Consider the following 20148-nt stretch of genomic DNA (forward strand, 5'->3'; position numbering starts at 1 on the left):
AAAGTTTTTCGAGTTGTTCTAAAGGGCACTACAAATTTAGTGGACCAAATTTATTTGAAGTGGGAAGAATGTAATACCCCGAAGCCTCTGTGCTTAAAAGTGATGTAAAAGCTCTATTTGGGCCTTGAGACTATTTAAGTTTTTATTTAATATTTTTATGTGTGTTTTTATAATGCCTATTGTTTTTAAAACTAGTGTTTTAAATTTTTTTTAAATTTGTATATAGTATTTTGAAGTATTTTTAGGAAAGAATGAGATAAAACGGTGAAAAATTGGAAAGTGAAATATGCTAGAAAAAATCCCCCTACTGCGAGGGTCCCACCATGGTAGCCCCTCCCTTGTTGCCACGTGGATAACCAAATTTATGCCATATGGCACGCATCTAATAGCCCTCAAATTCTATAAATTTGGACCCCTCCCCCTCACTTTTCACCCACTTTCATTTCCTCTTCTTCCTACATCCATTTTCTAGAGACAGAAAATAAAAATCTAGAAAGAGAAGGTGAAGTTCTAGAGATAGAAAGTGAAGTTCTAGAGAGAAAAAGCAAAAAAAAAACCCGTAGGAGTCATTGAAGGAGTCCTAGACATAAAATACCCTTTTAACCCACTTCTCTAAGCCTGGTTACTCGCCAAGTATCAATAAATGATCTTGTATTTTTGCTTACACCTCTAAGTGCTCTTTTTAGATTAATTAACTGAAATGATTATGATGCATGATATTGTTTGCTATTTTACTTGATTGTGAAAACATGTGACATTAAATATGATTAATGTACTATCGTATTGTATATGTTGATATGTTTTGTATTTTTTTGAATTGTGTTGTGGTGAGCTTTGTGTGAAGGTAAGCAGAAAGAACCCACGAGTTTGGTGTATGTCAATTGCAGTTTGATATGAAGTAAGAAAAAGAGAAAATGATTAAAAATCCATTAAGCTATTATCTCTGAAGGATTTTTATCTCTGTCTTTAAATCTGACTCTTGTTAGTGAACCACTCCCTATGAATGAGGAGCATTTCCTTTTATGAAAGTGGAATTCGTAGAGCCATAGGTAAGGGACATAGTAGCAATGTACGACTGTGGTCATAGATCTCACCCTTATAATGGTTTGGCATACTGTAACGTGCTGAGGCTTAGCACACGGTAACGTGCTGATATGAAATAAAATGATATCATTCACAGTAGTAATTGAGAATCCCCTCTACTCTCAATAGATATATGTCATAACAATTTCGCGCGAAGAAATTGTAAAAGACGTAAAAATGCAGTTATTTTTTATGTTATGTTTCTTCATCAATTTGTATTATTATTTAAGTTCATTTTTTATTGAAAGCATCAATTTGCCTATCTTTGTGCATTATTGCTCTGTTTGACATGTTCAAATGATTTTCCCTAAGGAATAATTTTTTTTCTAAATATTTAAGTTTACCTCACTCCACGATAGATCTCCAAGGTATGTCATTGGGTAAGAATGTCCATTTTAAGGTCGTTAACTCTTTATTAGCAGTGTAGTTTAAATATTATTTTCTTTACTGAGTTTCATAGAGTTCACCCTTTCCATGTTGGGACCTCTCAGATGATGATAATGATGAGTCGCATGCAGTGTTGCCCATCAAAGCTTATCTCGATCCTTCCTTGGATCCCTAGAGTATTTATAAGTGCTTATTTTATTCATGGTCTAATGAAAAATTATTTTGTAATTAAGTAACTTTTATGTATATTTATTTGATGACTCCTTGTTGGTCTTGGTTGTATAAATATTTATCCTATATTTTTATTGTAAGGGATTTATAATTTCTACCGCATATATTTTTTATTGCACTCGTATCTGTTTTCTATTATCAGCACCCTCATACCCCACCAGGTATTTGGGATATTATATATGCACTGATCAATAGTATTTTCCTTAAATCCGATAGATGTACTGGTATCATTGAACTTTATATACAATTGTCTGAAAGTTTGTTTAAGACCATAAATGGATTTCTTTAATTTGTAAACTACACTTTCTTTTCTTTTCTTTGTGAACCCTTCAGATTATTCCATATAGATATCTTCATCTAAATTCTCATTCAAAAAAGTAGTTTTCACATCCATTTGATGTAAATCTAATTCAAAATGTGCTACAAGTGCCATAATAATTCTAAGGGAGTTCTTTTTAGAAACTAAAGAAAAGGTACCTTTATAATCTATACCTTTTTTTATAGTAAAACTTTTGGCCACTAATTTGGCTTTAAATCATTCGATACTGCTTTTAGCATTGTGTTTGGTCTTCAAGACCTATTTACAACTGACACGTTTACAATTATCGGGCAATTCGACAAGATCCCAGATATCATTATGGTCCACAGATTTTAACTATTCTTTCATACCTTCTATCTGTTTATTAGAATTATCACTTTCTATGGTTTGTGAAGACATAACTGGATATGTTCTTATCCCAATGTCAAAATTATATTCTTGTATATATACCACATAATTATATGATAAAACAAATTTTCTTTCCTTTTGAAATCTTCTCAAATGCATTAATTAAGGCTGTTGTAAAATATTTTCAATGACGATATCTTCTTATGGTAATGAACCATTTCCATTATATAGCCCATTTTCCATAACTTGTAGAGAAGGTTGAGCAATAATTGTCTCTTAAGGCAAAAACGGTGGTGGGATATCCACTCTTATTTTCTCAATATCTACTTTTCTTGGTTCTTCACTCCCATTAATTTCGTCATTCTCTAAGAATTTGACATTACTGGTTTCAACTATTTTTTTACCATGGTTACGAATGTAAAATCTATACCCTCTAGACGTATCTCGATAACTAATAAAATATTCAAATATTGTCCTTAAATCTAGTTTTTTCTCGTGAGGATTGAAGATTCTTGCCTTCGTTAGATAACCCCATATATGTAAATTTTTTAAACTTGGTTTTCTACCATTCCACAACTCGAAAGGAGTTATATATATTGTCTTACTAGGAACTCTGTTTAAGATATACATTGCGGTATTTAAGCCTTCACTCCATAAAGAAATAAGTACAGAAGAGTAATTCATTATACTCCCAACCATTTCTATTAAAGTACAATTACGCCTTTCAGCAACACCATTTTGCTGTGGCATACCTGACATTGTGTATTGAGCATGAATGCCATGTTTTTATAGGAATTTGGCAAAGAGACCAAGATTTTTTCCTAACTCATCATATCTACTATAGTATTCACTACCTCAATCAGATATCACAATCTTAACCCTTTTATCTAATTATCTCTCAAACTCTGTAATATACACCTTAAAGATGTCAATAGCTTGATACTTATGATGCATTAGATATACATCACCGTATTGAGATATATCATCTATAAAAGTGATAAAATATCTCTCTTCAGTGAAACAAAGAATGAAGAGTAGTTCACGAATGTCCGTATGAATTATCTCAATGAGCTTATTATTTCTTATGGCACTTTTTTTTATATGTTTAGTTTGCTTTCATTTTATGCAATCTACGGATACTTTGAAATCAGTGAAGTCAAGATTTTATAAAATTCCATCATTCACTAATCTCTCAACTATTTTCCTAGAGATATACCCTAGCCTTTTATGTCATAAGAATAAAGAATTTTTATTAATTAAGTCACGTTTTGAACTAATATTTAAATGCAAGATAACTAAAGCTTGTGCAAATTCATTATTCAGGAAAATTTATATAAACTGTCATATAAAATTCCATAACTAATTATCATTGAATTAAACACTAAACTTAGTTTTTCACAACCAAAATAAATTGAATATCCAACATCTGATTTGGATAGTGAAATTAAATTTCTAAAAATGGAATGAACACAAAAATCTGTCCAGAGATCAGATAGCAGTTGTTTGTGCTGGAGCTCAGTACTTATTCGGTTGTTCTGGCTAAAGCACAGTTAGTGGAGAGGAGCCTCTGCACCTTCTCTCAAGCAGCAGAGAACCTCAGGCCCTCAGTTCCACCCCGTAGACCAACACCTACTGCACCTGTTCAACAGAACAAGAGGCCCATGTCGATGATCCAAGCTCTCCCTCAAGCTCTAGTGGTAGGACGCAATAAGATTTGTCAGTATTGTGGCAGGGATCATGGGAACCGACTCTGCTATCGCCTCAACAACACCTGTCGTATATGTGGTTGTGCCCAACATTATGCGATGAACCTGAGTCAAGCTAGACCTCCTATCCATGTAATTTAGCGCGTTTGGGGAGGAAATGCATTTGGACCGTCCGTTCGTGCGAGAACAGATCTGGGCCGTTCGATCGCGGGCATGCAGATCGGCCGTGTGGTCTCCTGTGTGGCACCGCGTCAGCGTCCGCTGCCACGCAGCGTGTCTTGATTCATCGGAGCTGTTGACCGGGCGTCCCACGTGGCAGAACTTTCTTAAATTACAGAGGCTCTTTTGGTATTATGAACTGAATTAGTAAAAGTTATTGATGTGTGGTGCATAGAAAGAAATACGAGATTGAAGTCATGTGACCACTATGATTGACATTTATAATATAAGTTAATTCAGTATTATATTGTAGTAATTTTGAACTTGTTGGCTGATTTTATCGAGATTATGTATCAAATTTATTTATCAATAAATATATTTCTAATATAAAAATATATATATTATCACAGTTTTCATAATCGATTTAGTGGGGCAAGTGAGAGAGTATTAATTTCAGTAAAAGTGAATGGCCCATCAACATGCTGTTTTATTTTTTCTCATCCACTCATAACGGTTGAAACCAACTGAAATGATATCTAAAATAATAGATAATCATTATAAAGAAAAAAGTACCTTAATAGAGTGGATAACTTTAAAATAAATTATATAATTATTATATTTTATGATAATTAAAGTCTAATAATATAAACGGTTATCAACACATTCAATTATTATAAATGTACTTTGGCATCTTCTTTCATCTATAAAAAGAACACAAATTCTCCTTTTATAAGAGTTTTTCATCAACTAAAGTTCTTCATTTTTGTGCACAATAGTTGAATATAGAGAAGAAGTGAGTAAGAGAATTAAGAATTTTAAAAAAGAGTCTTTCAATCACGTTATGACTGTATCGTTTTCTTCGAATTATATGTAATTCTAACTTTCTATTATTATTTTTTTTAAATGCGTTGAATTCAATAAAAATAAATTATATGTCAAATTTTCTTACAATTGCAAATTATTAAATAACAATTTTGAAAATTCAAAATGTAGATTGGATTCATAAAAGAAAAGCTTATGAATTCAGTATTTTAAAAATAAGTAGGAGTTGCAATCAAGTTCATAATAAGAAAAAAGAAAAACGAGCAGGTTTGGATTGAGAGAACATTGAGCAAGTCTAGATCAAAATAGTAATAGGTTAGAATGACTTTCCAATGAGTTAAGCAATGATGTACTTAATGAATTAAATATATATGGTATACTGAGGTAATCAATTTATTTAAATTTAATATAATTAGTAACTAAAGGACTAAATTGGAAAAAAAAATTAAAAAGTTAATAACTTAATAATAATAATTAAGAAATTATAGACTGACTTAAAAAATTAAATAAAAACATTTTCATGCATTTAAACCATTTGATTTCTGAACGGGCTTGTGAGATGGACATGTCATCAAACTGGCGAAACAAACGAAGCTTTCACTAACCGGCAAACCATTTATGTCTTTTTATCTATTTATTTATTTATCTTCATTCTGACATTTACTATGATCATCTCGCTCTGTTTCTTCAAGCAATTCCTCTCTCTCTCTCTCTCCCTTTCTCTGTCACTTGTAAAGAAATGAAAAGAGAAGAAAAAACTTCCGTTTCTTATTCTTTGCTGTAACCTAAACACGAAGAGAACTCCTCAACTACTACTCCCATGACGTGCCAACCACATGCTCTTCTTAAATACTTCATTTTGATTCACCTTGCTTCTGAACCTCAACTACCCATTTTGATTTTTGGTCCAGATGGGTGTTGCAGGCAAAAGAATGACGATTTGGATATGGGTTCTTATTGTTTTTGCAGTTTGTCTTTCTTGGAAGATTAGTGCTGAGGACAATGTCCGCACGGAGAGAATTTCAGGTACTTTAATTTCTCCTTGTTTCATCAAATTTTCACTTTTGATTCAAACTTGCTTCACAGCTGCATATCATTGTTGTTCTTTACTCATGCATAAGTTGTCTTTGATTCTTCTGGTTCACTTTTCTTTTGCATTGTTAATTTGCTCCTTCAAATTTTGTGCCCTGATTAATTTTAACTTCTGGTTTATGGACTATGAGTCAATTGATCCTCTTGTTGGCTGATTGGGATTTGAGAAGGATAATAACATGCATTCAATGCTAATCGATCTATTAATCGATTTATTTTAGCTTTTTACTTTTTCCTATATAGTGTTTAATTTTATCACTGCATAACTCAAGAATTGAATCCACGCATGTGGTGGGACCTCGGGAATGAAGGCAATGTTGGTTTTCCTGGAAAGTTAGATGTAAGGAGAAAAGAAGAAACTATCTTCAAAATGGTCTGAAGCAACCTCCTTTTGTTAACCCATATGCATCTCTTTTTCCTCTTTCCACTAAATGATGGAGCTCGATTAGTCTTTTTTTCCCTTGTAAGACGATTGTGGTGATCCTTTCTCGGACATGCATAGTTGAGGATTAAAATCTTCTGAACTTTCCGCCTGTAGTTCTTCTTTCTGGACCACCAGTTATCTTGATTAGTCTTTTTAATGAGCTAGCTTCAAAAGTACATTTTACAAGATACTTGTAGATTTACAAACTAAGGAAAAAATGTAGTCATCCTCCTTTCTAGGACTTGATTCCTTCTCCTATCATAATCTTTTGAATGATTTCGTGACATATCCAAACTCTGGGTCTGGGATGGGCACTTGATATTTACCTGTAGATAAATAAATTACTTGATTTCTGCTTCAAAAGACTTAAAGTTCAGGTCTTAGTTTTTTTTTTGGCTGGTAATAATATGTTCTTCTTGAATGAGCTGTGATATATGATTTGTTGCAATGCAACTCGTCATAGAATGTTTTTCTGCCTCTTGACGTTCTTTGCAATGTTATCTTTGATGTGAACATGACTGTGATGTTCCTTTCTTGGACATAACCACTTGAGTGTGAGAAAAGATCTAAACCCTGCCCTCTAAGTTTTCTGATCTGATTATGAGCAACCTAGTTTTAGTTTTGGTTATGTTTTTGAGGTAGCTAATTTCTTCCGAATATTTACCGTGATGATTATGGTAAGCCACCGATTATGATTTAATTTATCCTTTCTAGAACCTGCTTCCTTCTCGTATCTCTTAGACAATTTGATAATTTGGAGAAAACAGACATAATGTCAAATAAATGAGCTGATATCTAATTTTCCAATATTCTCTATTCATGTCTAGTTTTCCTTTTCTTTTTGATGGTAATATATGCTCTGTTTTGAATTAGCTGTGTCATGATGACTTGTTTTCGTTTATGTAAGAAAATTCAGCTTCCTAGAATAATTTTGTGCACTTTTATGTCCTCTGATTGTTATGCTTGATAATCTATGAAAAACTGATATTATAGTTCACCTATGGAAATATTTCAGGAAGTGCTGGTGATGTCCTGGAAGATGATCCTGTAGGAAGACTGAAAGTTTATGTATATGAGCTTCCAAGCAAATATAACAAGAAGTTACTCCAAAAAGACCCTAGATGTCTTACACATATGTTTGCAGCTGAGATATTTATGCACAGGTTCCTCTTGTCCAGTCCTGTTCGGACCCTTGATCCTGAGGAAGCTGATTGGTTTTATACACCTATATACACCACTTGTGATCTCACCCCAACTGGCTTGCCATTGCCTTTCAAGTCTCCACGAATGATGAGGAGTGCAATACAGCTTATCTCCACAAACTGGCCTTATTGGAATCGGACGGAAGGAGCTGATCACTTCTTTGTTGTTCCCCATGATTTTGGAGCCTGCTTCCATTATCAGGTTATACCTTCTGTAGCTTCACCTAGAAACTATCAACGGTTAAACTTCTAGCATGACTAATATTTGTGGCTATTATGATGATTTCATTTTTGAAGCTCGAAATTTGCTTCTTGCTCAATAATTACATATATCATCTGAGAGAGAATTTATAGGAAATGAATATTTATATCAGTACATAAGAGAGATTATCTGAAAATGTCCACGTAGATTTCAACAAAACACTTCTATATTGTTTTTAACTGGTCCAAATACTTTGAGATGTCTTGTTGAGAGAAGCTGCAGTTCCAGTCAAGACATTTTGTCAGTATTTATGCTAAACTTTCACTCAGATAAAACACTAAGCACTTAAATTTTGATTTGTATTGGTTTGTGGATTCTTTGACTTTTGAACCAGACTGGATTCGGACTTCGGAAGAACTTAAAATTGGTTCTAGAAGCTTTATTAGGAATTTGACTTTTTAGGGAGTTTTGTGCAGGAGGAGAAAGCCATCGAACGAGGAATTCTTCCATTGCTCCAACGTGCTACTTTGGTTCAAACTTTTGGTCAGCGAAACCATGTGTGCTTGAATGAGGGTTCAATTACAATCCCTCCTTATGCTCCTCCGCAGAAAATGAAGGCCCACCTGATTCGTCCAGACACACCCCGTTCCATATTTGTCTACTTTCGTGGTTTATTTTATGACGTGAACAATGACCCAGAAGGTGGTTACTATGCGAGGTATGTTAGTAAAAATAAATTTGTCTACATTGGCTTAAGCTGCGTGAATATCCCATTAAAACTTGCTGTTAACCCTTTAAAAATCACTTAAGACGTTTAGTGAATAAATTGGGTCCTTTCAACCGTTCTTGGCTTCATCGTTCATATTCAATCCGTAGAATCATAATGTTCTGTTTTTCCTTTTTTCAATCTAAACTATTGAGTTAAACTGCAGAGGTGCAAGGGCAGCTGTTTGGGAAAATTTCAAAAACAATAATCTCTTTGACATCTCCACCGACCATCCAACTATGTATTATGAAGACATGCAGCGAGCTATATTCTGTCTGTGTCCTCTGGGATGGGCACCATGGAGTCCGAGGCTAGTTGAAGCTGTGGTATTTGGGTGCATTCCTGTAATCATAGCCGATGACATTGTTTTACCCTTTGCTGATGCAATCCCCTGGGAAGAAATCGGAGTATTTGTTGAGGAAGACGACGTGCCCAAATTGGATTCAATCCTTACCTCCATTCCAGTGGAAGTGATCTTAAGAAAACAGAGGCTTCTTGCTAATCCATCAATGAAGCGCGCAATGTTGTTCCCGCAACCTGCTCAACCTGGGGATGCTTTCCACCAAATATTGAATGGCCTTGCTCGCAAGCTTCCTCATGAGAAGAGCATTTATTTGAAGCCTGGAAAAGCAATTTTAAATTGGACTGTAGGACCAGTAGGAGACTTGAAACCTTGGTGATGCAGGACTCTGTCTTCGAGTTTACTTCATCTTGCCAAATTTTGTTATTATTATCTCATTATAATTTTATTTATTTTTAACAGTTTGGAAAAGATTTAGACAATAACGATTTTCCTTTTTATTAACAAAATAATTGTTAAAAAATGAATTATATTATAATAATATTCCGATAAACCTCATATTATAATAACATTTTTATTTAACAGCAATTTTATACTCACAACAGAAACTATGCGGTACCAATTGATATGTAAATATCCCATGGAAGAATTATTGCTTCCAGACAACTAAAGTCGTATTAATTGGATTAACCTACTCCCCATTACTTTAAAAGTTTCTCTTTCCTTCTCGGCCCAGATTCCCCTCTCCTTTTAATTTTCTTCGCCAAAACGTTATCGTTTTGGGAAATGAAATTTTATTACAGAACGGGGCGATTTGGCCTCCATCTTTTCGTCTTCTTCCTTTCTTAACAGAACGAGACAAGGGAAAGCAGGGGGCTTAGGGCTGCTTAAGATCATAATAATGAAGGGAATAAAGGAGTTAGTGGGCTTGAGTAGGTTGAACGGCGTCAGTCATAATAGAAGTATGGACTGAGGAGTGGGAAGAGCTGATTGAGAAACTTCAGGATTCAGAGAAGAGCAGCGGTAAACGAGGGGATTTCGGCTTTTGGTTTTGGAAATTGCGTTTATGAGGTGATCAATGATGGTTCAGGATGATGGTTATTGAGTAAAGGCGATAATTAGTAAGAGAGAGAAAAGAGCTCTATAAAATCAGAGGAAGAGTGGTTTTTGAAGGAGAGTTGCCGAAAAGAGAGAGTCAGCCAAGGAGGGAGAGAAAGAAAGAAAAAACTTCTGTTTGTAGAGAAATAGTGAGCTCCAGAGATGTAAGAGGGAGACCTGGGGTGGATATTAGAGGAAGAAAAACAGAAAAGAGAGGAAAGATGAGGAAGACAGAGAGGCGTGCGTAAAAAAAAAAAGAAAAAAAAAAGAAAAAAAAAAAAAGAAAAAGGGTAAACAGAAGAGTGAGCAAGAGGGGTGAGATTGAGTAAAACCGTGAAGGGCAAAAGAGAGAAAGGAGAAGAAGAAACAGAGTCAGTTAATGGGGAGGTCAAAGGGAGTTTTGGAAAAGAAAACATAGGCAAGTGGGAGAGCAGAACGAAAAAAGCTTTTGGAATTAAGAGAAGGTTTCTTTTGAGTAAATCTGAACTCTTCTCTTAACCATTTTGATTTCAATTTCTGTTTAAATTTGAAATAATGAATCTGTTCAATATGAATGCATTCATGCACTAGATGATTAATGAACGAATGAAGGGATTTAATCAATGGTTTTGTTTTGATCTTATTATCGGAGATATGATGTTGATTTCTTACTAGGAAGGTACTCCTCTTTAAGCATTGAGTATGTTGTTCTTCTCTTTTTACTTTACCTGTTGAAAGATGGAGAGAAAATTTCTCACACAGTGAGTTTGGAATTATTAGTTTGAGAGCTATCTCTTTGGCATTTCAGGTTGTAGGTTTTAATTCATAGATTATTTCAAGAGAACGATATTCATTTCTTAAGAATTAGTTAGACTAAAAAGAATGAAATCACCTCACTTGTTTGATTCTTGAGATTAACTGATCTACCACCCATTCAATTCTATCCCATTTAATCCCTATTTCTTTGGCGCATATCTTTCCAGCTAGGTAATAAAAATTTCTTCTTCTGTCACATGAATTCAATTTTCATTTAATTCGGAAAAAACCATTTTTTTCTCAACAATATCTTTTGTCATTTGATCCAATAACATACTGATAAATAGGAATGGATTTAATAAATACTAATAGCTCCTGGATAGAGTATTAGAATGGAAAAGTTCATTAAATAATGAATTATTCGTTTTAAGTCATCTCTGGCGATGAATCAACAATTTAAAGTGTTTTTCTTGTGTATTCTTAATAAACCAGTGTTTATATATAGATTTAGGAGGATCTGTTTGGGAAGTAAGAAGCTCATTTGGCATCTGTTTATCTGCAAAGAATTCTCGATGTGGAAATACAAAGATAAATGATTAATCTCGGAATAGGAAAAAGAATGGATCTGCAGAGTCCTAAATGAATTAGTTATTCAAAAAAAAAACTTGTTTTTAGGAATATTTATCTCGTTTCTGGTACTATATGATTCCTCTTTACAAGAATTCTGAATCATTTACTTGACCTCACATGTAAAGACCCATAAAATTTTACATTATTAGGGGATTGTAATGCTGTAAAATTAACTCTTGAGTAATCAAAATACATAAATTTTGGTGAAAGGTTTATTTAAACATAGTTGAGTCCAGTACAATTCTCCAAAAAAAGGGATTAATTTCCCCAAGAGGGACAAAATCCCTCGGGGAATGGATAAATCCCCCAAGAGAGATAAAATCCCTCAGAAAAGGGATAAATTCCTTTGGAGGTATATAAAATCCCCCAAATGGGAGATAAACCCCCCAAGAGAGAGAAATCCTCGACAGCAAGATTTCTCAAAAAGAGTAAAGATTTCCAAGGGAGAAAAATCCTCCGGAAAGGAGGAAATCGCCTAAAAGAGGAAAAATCCCTCAAAACAGGTAAAATCCCCTACGTAAGAGAATGGAAGAAAAATCCCCGACCTGCAAGACCTCATAATTAACCCGACATGCATAAGTACCAGGTGGCCAGAATCCATTGGCTCACACCCAAAATCGATCGACCACTCTCTCCTTTAATGGCCCGGATCACTTGCATGTGATTCAATGGCAAAAAATGCTCTAAAAATCCCATTTAAATAGCCCACTCGAACACTTGAGAAGGAAGAAATCGCTTGGAAGTCAAAAACAAAAAGGAGAACTTGCGAGGGAGAGAGTGAGAAGAAAGGAAATAGAGCACATGGAGGCCTGTTTCTTTGACATAAATCCCTCAACTCTCTCGGTCATTTTCTTTACTCATCTATACGATTTATTAAACCAGAAGGCTTTGGTGCTTAGGAAAAGAAAGAAACACCCTTGTTGTTTCAAAGATGGAGCATAAAACAAGTATAGGAAGCCCCCAGAAGTACCCTGTTTGCAGGTACAATAGCTTAAAAACCTAACTTGATTTCCCAATTAAGATTTCCTTTAAGTTCCTACTGATTCGTTTAAGATAAAATGCATGAGAAAATAGAGTAACTAAACTAGTTACCCTAGCAAGAAAATGGTTAACTGATAGTGTGCATGTGCCAGGAAGGGCAGGCTAGTCAAGTAAACCTGACTAATCGAGGTGCACACTCTTGGTTTTTTGTTCACGTTTTAGGGAAGGCTTTCAGGGTCGAATTTGAGGATGTTTTAACAACCAAAATGAGAGGAATTAAAGCACAAATAAGTAAGAACAACCTAATAATATGATATATATGTATGGGAGGTGTCCATTTAAACTATTTCTCAAGTGTATTTTTCTCAGTTTTAGATGTGTGTGTGTTTTTAATGCATCCCTTTTGATTTGTGTATATGAGTATATGGAAATCATAAAAATGGAAATTTTAAACCAGCAGGATGGGGGCAATGGTGCCCTACAAAGTCCTCCTAAGCGCCTAGAAACACGGGGAGAGCCGTGATATCCCACCCAAGTGCTTCTAGGCTCATACACAACCATCATAGGCACTCTAAAATGCCAGGAAAGGGGTCTCCACATTATTAACAAGGCTTTCTGAGCACATTAAAATGTTGAGAAAGCTCATTTAACTTTTGGGAGGGGTAGGGGTTGACAAAGTCCTTCGGGTCGTTGATATACCATCTTAACATGTTGACAAGTGAGACATCGTGATTTAAACTAGACAATGTTTCTTTTCATCCCATTCCACCAAAATCGAGATTTCAAATTATGATACGTTTTTTTACTCTCTTGGTACATTGTTAACTTGGAGTAATGAAACTTTTTTAATCATTCTTATTTTAAATTATGATCGTCGAGGACACATAATCGATTTCAGAACCTAAGTAGTTCATCTTCATGTATTCGAAAGTCACACTTTGTGATGCGGAATCCGGGATCAACAATGGAATATAAAACCTTACGTATACATCAGCAATCAGAAACTCAAAACCCCTATGTAAACTCTTCCTACTTAACCCGCACTGAATTAAAGAGTGAAAACCAAAGTAAATAGGAAAGAAATAAAGATTTAGAATTGAAAAGACGCTATGAGACTTATCTCGATAAATGATCCCAATTCCTAGTACAACAAGTCGAACGAAGACCCACTCACTCGCTCTTATAAGCTTGAAATCTTAAAACAAGAATACCTGAATTTTATTAATAAATTGAAAATTTTAAATTGAATTACAACTCTAAATTGAAGACCTATTTATAGTGTAGGTTATACGAATAATAAGAGAAAAAATAATCTCTTAATTAATAATAGAAATTACATAGAAAATTAAATTTAGATTAGAATGAAAAATTAAGAAAAATTAAAAAAATTACAACTACTTAATTGTGGCTGATTTAGGAAATATCTTAATTAATTGTAGCTGATTTAGGAAAAGAGATTCTGCCAAAATATTTTTCTCTTTCTCGAATATTTTTTTTACGAGATTTGACATTTAAGGAGTTTTCCTCTTTTTCTCAAGATAGCTTGCAATTTATGAGCAATTTTCCCTCTTGGTTGATCTTTAACTGTGAAGATTTCCCACATGATTAGGAAATAAAATTCTATGTAAATTTTTCTTTTTATGTTTTGCAAAATTTTTTCCTTTTATTGCTTATTTTCCTCTTGCACTTAGGGTGAATAGTATATACTATTATACCATTGGATTAATGGTCATGTCGACTTCTTTCCTTGGACTTTTTTAATTGGTCCAAACTCATCTTCTTCATTGATCCACATTTTGATAAAAAGTTAGAAGACTTGTTGTAATCTTTTAGCTATCTCCTTTGTAATGGGCCCACTTGGCATTAAGATATCATTTCCGCCAACTTGATCCAGTCCATGCTAACATCATCTCCTCCCTCTTAAAAAAGATTTGACCTCAATTCTGAACCTGTATCAAAAAGAAAAATGTCATAAACGTTAAAGGTAGTAGACACACCCTACTCACCTGAGAGATTAATTTTGTAGGTATTTTCATTGATACGCTCTAGAACTTAAAAAGGTTTGCCTTCTCAAGGGTCCAACTTAGATTTTCGCTGATTGAAAAATCTTTGCTTTCACATATGAACCCATACCCAATCACCAGGTTTGAACACTACTCGTTTCCTTCCTTTCTTAGCGTATCGTGCATAGGATTCATTTTTTTTTCTGGATATGCTGTCTAGCCTTCTCATGTATGGCTTTAACAAATTCTGTTTTCCGCTGACCATCGATATCCTAAATTTCCTGTAAAGGTAAAGGTGTGAGGTCCAACGGAGTTAAAGGATTAAAACCATAAACAATATCAAAAGGTGAAAAATTTTTAGATGTATGAATGCTTCTATTATATGCAAATTCTATTACAAGCAAACAATCATTTCATGTTTTCAAGTTTCGACCAATTATAGCTCTCAATAAGAATCCTAAGGTCCTATTAACGACCTCAGTTTGACTATCAGTTTGGGGGTTACATGCAGTAGAGAATAACAACTTAATTTTTAATTTACCCCACAGAACTCTCTAAAAATGACTAAGAAATTTCACATCCCTATCACTCAAATTTGTCTTAGGAATGTTATTAAGTCTCACAATATCCCTGAAAAACATATTTGCGATATTTGTCGCATCATCAGTCTTATGACATGTAATAAAGTGTGTCATCTTACTAAATCTATCCACGACGACAAATATGTTATCACTATCTCTCCTGGTCCTAGGCAATCGTAATACAAAATCCATAGATATATCTATCTAAGATGTTGTAGGCATAAGTTAAAGTGTGTATAATTTATGAGGTAGAACTTAGATTTGGTCTGCTTACATGCAATGCACCTACTACAAATGTGCTCAACATCTTTTCTCATGTTAGGCCAATAAAAATGGTCATTCAATATATCTAGAGTTTTAGCTACCCTAAAGTGCTCCATCAATCCCTCACTATGAGCCTCACGCACCAGTAATTCCTTGAGTGAACAGTTAGGCACATATAACTTACCATCGCTAAGGAGAAAATCATCATGCTATAAAATTTCTAGAATGCAGAATGCTCACATACATGATAAACAGTAGAAAAATCATTATTATTAGTATACATCTCCTTAATATGTTCAAATCTTAATAACTTAGAGCTAAGTGTAGAAATCAAAGCATATCTAAGAGATAATGTATCAGCAATAATATTATCCTTACCTTGTTTATACTTGATTACATAGGAAAAAAGATTTTATGAACTCAACCCACTTACCGTGATAACGGTTGAGTTTACCTTGATCTTTCAAATGTTTTAGGAATTCATGGTCTGTGTGGATCGCGAACTCCTTTAGCAATAAATAGTGTTGTCTTGCCTCTAATGTTTCAACAGTACACCATTAAGTTTCTCACTGAAATAAGCCACCGAACGCTCATCCTGCATCAGAACTATTCCTATACCAATATATGAAGCATTACATTCTAGCTCAAAAGTTTTTTTAAAGTCAAGTAAAGCTAAAATATGTGCAGAACAAATTTAGCTTTCAATAAAGTAAAAGTATACTTTTGTGTTTTAATCCATACAAATTTTACATTTTTCTTTACTAGTTCATTTAATAGTGCTGCTATAGAACTAAAATCCCTAATAAACCTGCGGTAGAAGCTCGTCAAATTATGGAAACTCCATACCTTGCTAGCTAATGTTGGAATAGGTCATTCTCTGATTGCTTTCACCTTATCTTCATCTACCTCAATACCTTATGCACTAATTATAAATCCTAAAAAAATCAATTTTTCACTGTAGAAGGTACACTTCTTAGCATTTGCATACAATTATTCTTTCCTAAGTATCTCAATGACAAATCGGATATATTGAAGGTGATCCTCTAAAGATTTACTGTAAATCAAGATGTCATCAAAGTAAATTACCACAAATTTACCTAGAAAATGTCCTAAACATGGTTCATATGTCTCATGAAGGTGCTAGGGGCATTTGATAACCCAAAAGACATTATTAATCACTCATACAACCCATACTTGGTTTTAAAGGCAGTTTTCCACTCATCTTCAAGTTTCATCATAATCTGTTGATATCTACTCTTAAGATTTATTAGTAAAAATAGTAAATTTACTCAATTCATCCAACATATCATCTAACCTAGAGATAGGGTATCTATACTTTAATATAATTTTGTTGACGGCTTGACAATCCACACACATCCTCCAAAAACCATCTTTCTTAGGCACAAATATACTAGAACAGCATAAGGGCTCAAATTTTCTCTTACATGTCCTTTACTTAACAACTCCTCTACTTGCCGCTAAAGTTCCTTTGTCTCCTCAGGATTACTTCAATAGGCTAGATGGTTGGGAATTGAAGCTTCAAGGATGAAGTCAATCTGATGTTCAATCCCTTGTAGTGGTGGTAGACCATCTGAAATCTCCTCTAGCAACACATCTTCATATTCCTGCAAAAGAGAAAAAACAGAACTAGCCAAAGAAATGTCAATATCAGAAAAAGTTAGATAGATAGGCTTCCTTATACCGAAGTATAATTAAGCTTTGCTTATCACATATCACTCTCCTCATTTCTCTCTCCCTCACATATAAATAAATATATTTTTCTCTCTCTCATTTTCTCTCATTGGGCCTTTTTTATTGTTCTTTTTGGCCTCTTATACACTTAATGGACTTTCTTTATTTTTTTAGCCTCTTTTTCTCTCAGTGGGTTTTTTTTTCTGAATATTCTTCAAAAGATTTTTTTATTTTGATTTGATCAGCATAGACCTCTTTTGGAGATAGAGGTGTTAAAATATGTTTTAGGTAATCTAGACGTAAAGACTATTGATTTTTGAACCATTCGTGATGTACCTGTCTATCATACTGCCACGGTCGTCCAAGCAGGATATGACTAGCATACATGGGAACAACATGACAACACCAACACCAGATAGTATTTCGCCAAAGTGGCCACTAGCCTCTGTGATCAGGATTGATTAGGATTTAATAACTCAAACACCGACACCAGATAGGGTTCACCTAAATGCTGAATTTCGGCAACACATATATGTTTTTGTAATACTAGGTGAAACGAGTTTCACAGCATCCTAATCTTTTAAACTGAACTTATTAATTCTTTTCTTTTCCATATACAATTATTGAAATTAGATTTGACATAGTGATTTTTAGATGACTTGGAACTTGTCTTTTTAAATTTTAATTATGACTTGTGAAACATCTTCTTATTGTTAACTATATTTAGTTCGGTACTCTACCAAATTATCTATACTCATTTTTCCTCAATTGAAGGCTCAGTTGTTTTTTAAATTTCTTCATTTTTAAAATGACTTTCTTCCTCTACAAATTTACATATTCAATTATTTTATTATTTGATGTGATATCCAATAAGCCAAAAATAACATCTGAGGAAGAGTCCCAAAACGAGCAGGATACCCACGAGATTCAGAGGACCAGTGGGAATATTGCTCGTAAACTCATGAGAATATTGCCTGCAAACTTGCAGGAACGTAGATAATGAGGCATACATGTTCCGTACACCCAGCAGCTCGCACACACATGATAAGGCATGTGCGCGCATGTGATGGAGGCACATGCACGACCAAGGAACGCACACACACACCGTGCATGTAAAAGCGCTCGCCCGCGCCCATGCAAAATCCCTCTCTCGCTCGGAAGAGGTTTCCTACTCGTTAAAGGATTCTCGCAGGCTTATGGGCCAAATTGCAGCTAATCTGTGCCTCACCGAAGTCCAACGGATATTCTAGACCCAAGAGCTATCCAAGGGAGCCCAAGATGGTTGGTCCAAGGGGCTGAAGCCTGAAGACTGAAGGCCCATGGGCCTTGATTCCAAGATGGGACCCAAAAGAGGCTGTCAAGACCAAACCAGGGAGAACCAAGGGGTGCAAGCCCTATATTTATTCTAAAAGATCAAGAAGAAGGGTGGTAGTGACCCAAGAAAAGGATCAAGGCTCCACCAAGCTCGATCATAAGCCATGGGAACCATGGTCGAGGGGAGGTAATCATGAGGAGGTTCGATCACTCAACGAAACTTATTATTGAGGAATCTTATTCGGAGGAGGAGACAACATCTTCCATAGCTAACTAAAAGATGAAGCAGGAGTGCCACGCAGAAGGACAAGCAGTCAAGAAAACTCTTGGCCTCAAAGGACCAATAAGCTAAAAAGAATGAGGAGTCCATGAGAGCACACCCTTCGGCTAAGGAGACCTTATACAAGCCCAAGTACGTTCGTCTATTCCTACTACAAGTCTTATAAGTTCCAAAAATTTCAGATCAAAGATTATTCAAGGAAATCTTAAAAAGTGAAGGAGAGAAGCCAAATTCAAAAAGTAAGCCAAAACTGAGAAGGATCCTATATTCGGCCATGTGAGGAAGATCCAAGTTTTATTTATTTTATTGTTTTTAACTATCCTATTTGAATTATGATTAACATTACGTTAATTATTTTCTTTAAAGTTTCCTAATCTAAGTCTTATTAAGAATTATGATTGAATTATGTTTTCTATTTCAAGTCGGATTAGAAAATAAAGATCTATATAAAGACCTTTGTAAACACAATTCATCAAATCAATAAAAATTCAAAGCTTTTGTTTTCTTAGAAATTAGTTTCACTAATTTTTGAGTGTTCTTCAAGTTAGAAAGCTTTCAAAAATTTTGTTGAGTTAGGGAATCAAGATTAATTTATCACATAAATTGTAATGTCCTTCCTTTTCCTTTTAATTTCTCAACTATCTTGATTATTACATTCTATGTTGGTGGATGAAATTATCAAGTAGGGAGGATAAATTAGGTGGTTAAGATCTAATCGTTGATGGTGTGAGGTTCCGGGAGTATTACAATCATTCTAAGATCATCCCCCATCAGTTGGTATTAAAGCTAAACTCCTTGTGGGTCTACTATGTTATCTTACTTTAGCATTCTTGCTTCTGCATAAAATAGTAATTAGATCATCCTATTGCTAATTTGTTTGTTTGCATCTCACTTGAATTCATCATATTCATTATAATTCAAGTGATTGTTGTTATCCTTTATTAGTAGAAAAAATAGAAAAATATAAAAATATCCCAGTTGCACATCATAAGGCAATTAACATTCTATTTGCGTTTAAAACAAAACAAATGAAGATTAACCACCTACTAATGTGACAAAAACCTTTGAAGTTTCAAAGGAAGAATACCTCACCTACTAGGTGTGCATGAAAACCTTTGTTTTATTCTATTGTATAAGTAAATGAAGACTTACTCACATCCAGTGAACGAAAATTGTTTGCTTCACGTTTAAATTTCTTATATTGCATTTGCATTGTTTCGAGCATCCTAACTCTTTATCCGTGTGTCTAAATTTGAGCTTTAGTGCTGCGGAGTGGAGATGGATGACTCTACATATCGAAAATACCTCGATCATCAACCTACTATATTCAACAATTCAAAACGTAATTACTTAAATTTAATCCTCTTTATTATAACCACAATCAACGTATTGAAGATTTATGTAGGTAACTGAAAACTAAAAAGAATAAGGAAAGACGTTATGGCTTACCTAATAAGTCGATCCCAATCTTCTAACTCAACGAAGTAGTCTGAAACTCTCTATCTTGGACACACTTGAAGAACACTTA

The 20148-nt window shown here is 34.3% G+C and overlaps 1 protein-coding gene across 1 annotated transcript; it reads left to right on the forward strand.

The window, feature by feature from the left end:
* Window positions 1–5708: 5708 nt before the first annotated feature.
* Window positions 5709–9513, forward strand: LOC110816381 (putative beta-1,4-xylosyltransferase IRX10). Its single transcript, XM_022044537.2, has 4 exons — window positions 5709–6081; window positions 7587–7975; window positions 8452–8693; window positions 8908–9513. The coding sequence occupies exons 1-4, from the start codon at window positions 5967–5969 to the stop codon at window positions 9419–9421; spliced, it is 1260 nt and encodes a 419-aa protein (XP_021900229.1). The 5' UTR covers window positions 5709–5966; the 3' UTR covers window positions 9422–9513.
* The last annotated feature ends 10635 nt before the right edge of the window (window positions 9514–20148 follow it).

Source organism: Carica papaya, chromosome 2 (assembly GCF_054855325.1).
Source record: "Carica papaya isolate Zhongbai chromosome 2, ASM5485532v1, whole genome shotgun sequence".
NCBI classification, from domain to species: domain Eukaryota; kingdom Viridiplantae; phylum Streptophyta; class Magnoliopsida; order Brassicales; family Caricaceae; genus Carica; species Carica papaya.

What these genes read in the sequence shown, in the direction of transcription:
- LOC110816381 (XM_022044537.2), top strand. Translation starts at nt 5,967, where the DNA reads ATGGGTGTTGCAGGCAAAAGAATGACGATTTGGATATGGGTTCTTATT. An exon ending in CCGCACGGAGAGAATTTCAG is followed by an intron (nt 6,082 to 7,586) that starts GTACTTTAATTT and finishes GAAATATTTCAG; the next exon opens with GAAGTGCTGGTGATGTCCTG. An exon ending in GAAGGTGGTTACTATGCGAG is followed by an intron (nt 8,694 to 8,907) that starts GTATGTTAGTAA and finishes GTTAAACTGCAG; the next exon opens with AGGTGCAAGGGCAGCTGTTT.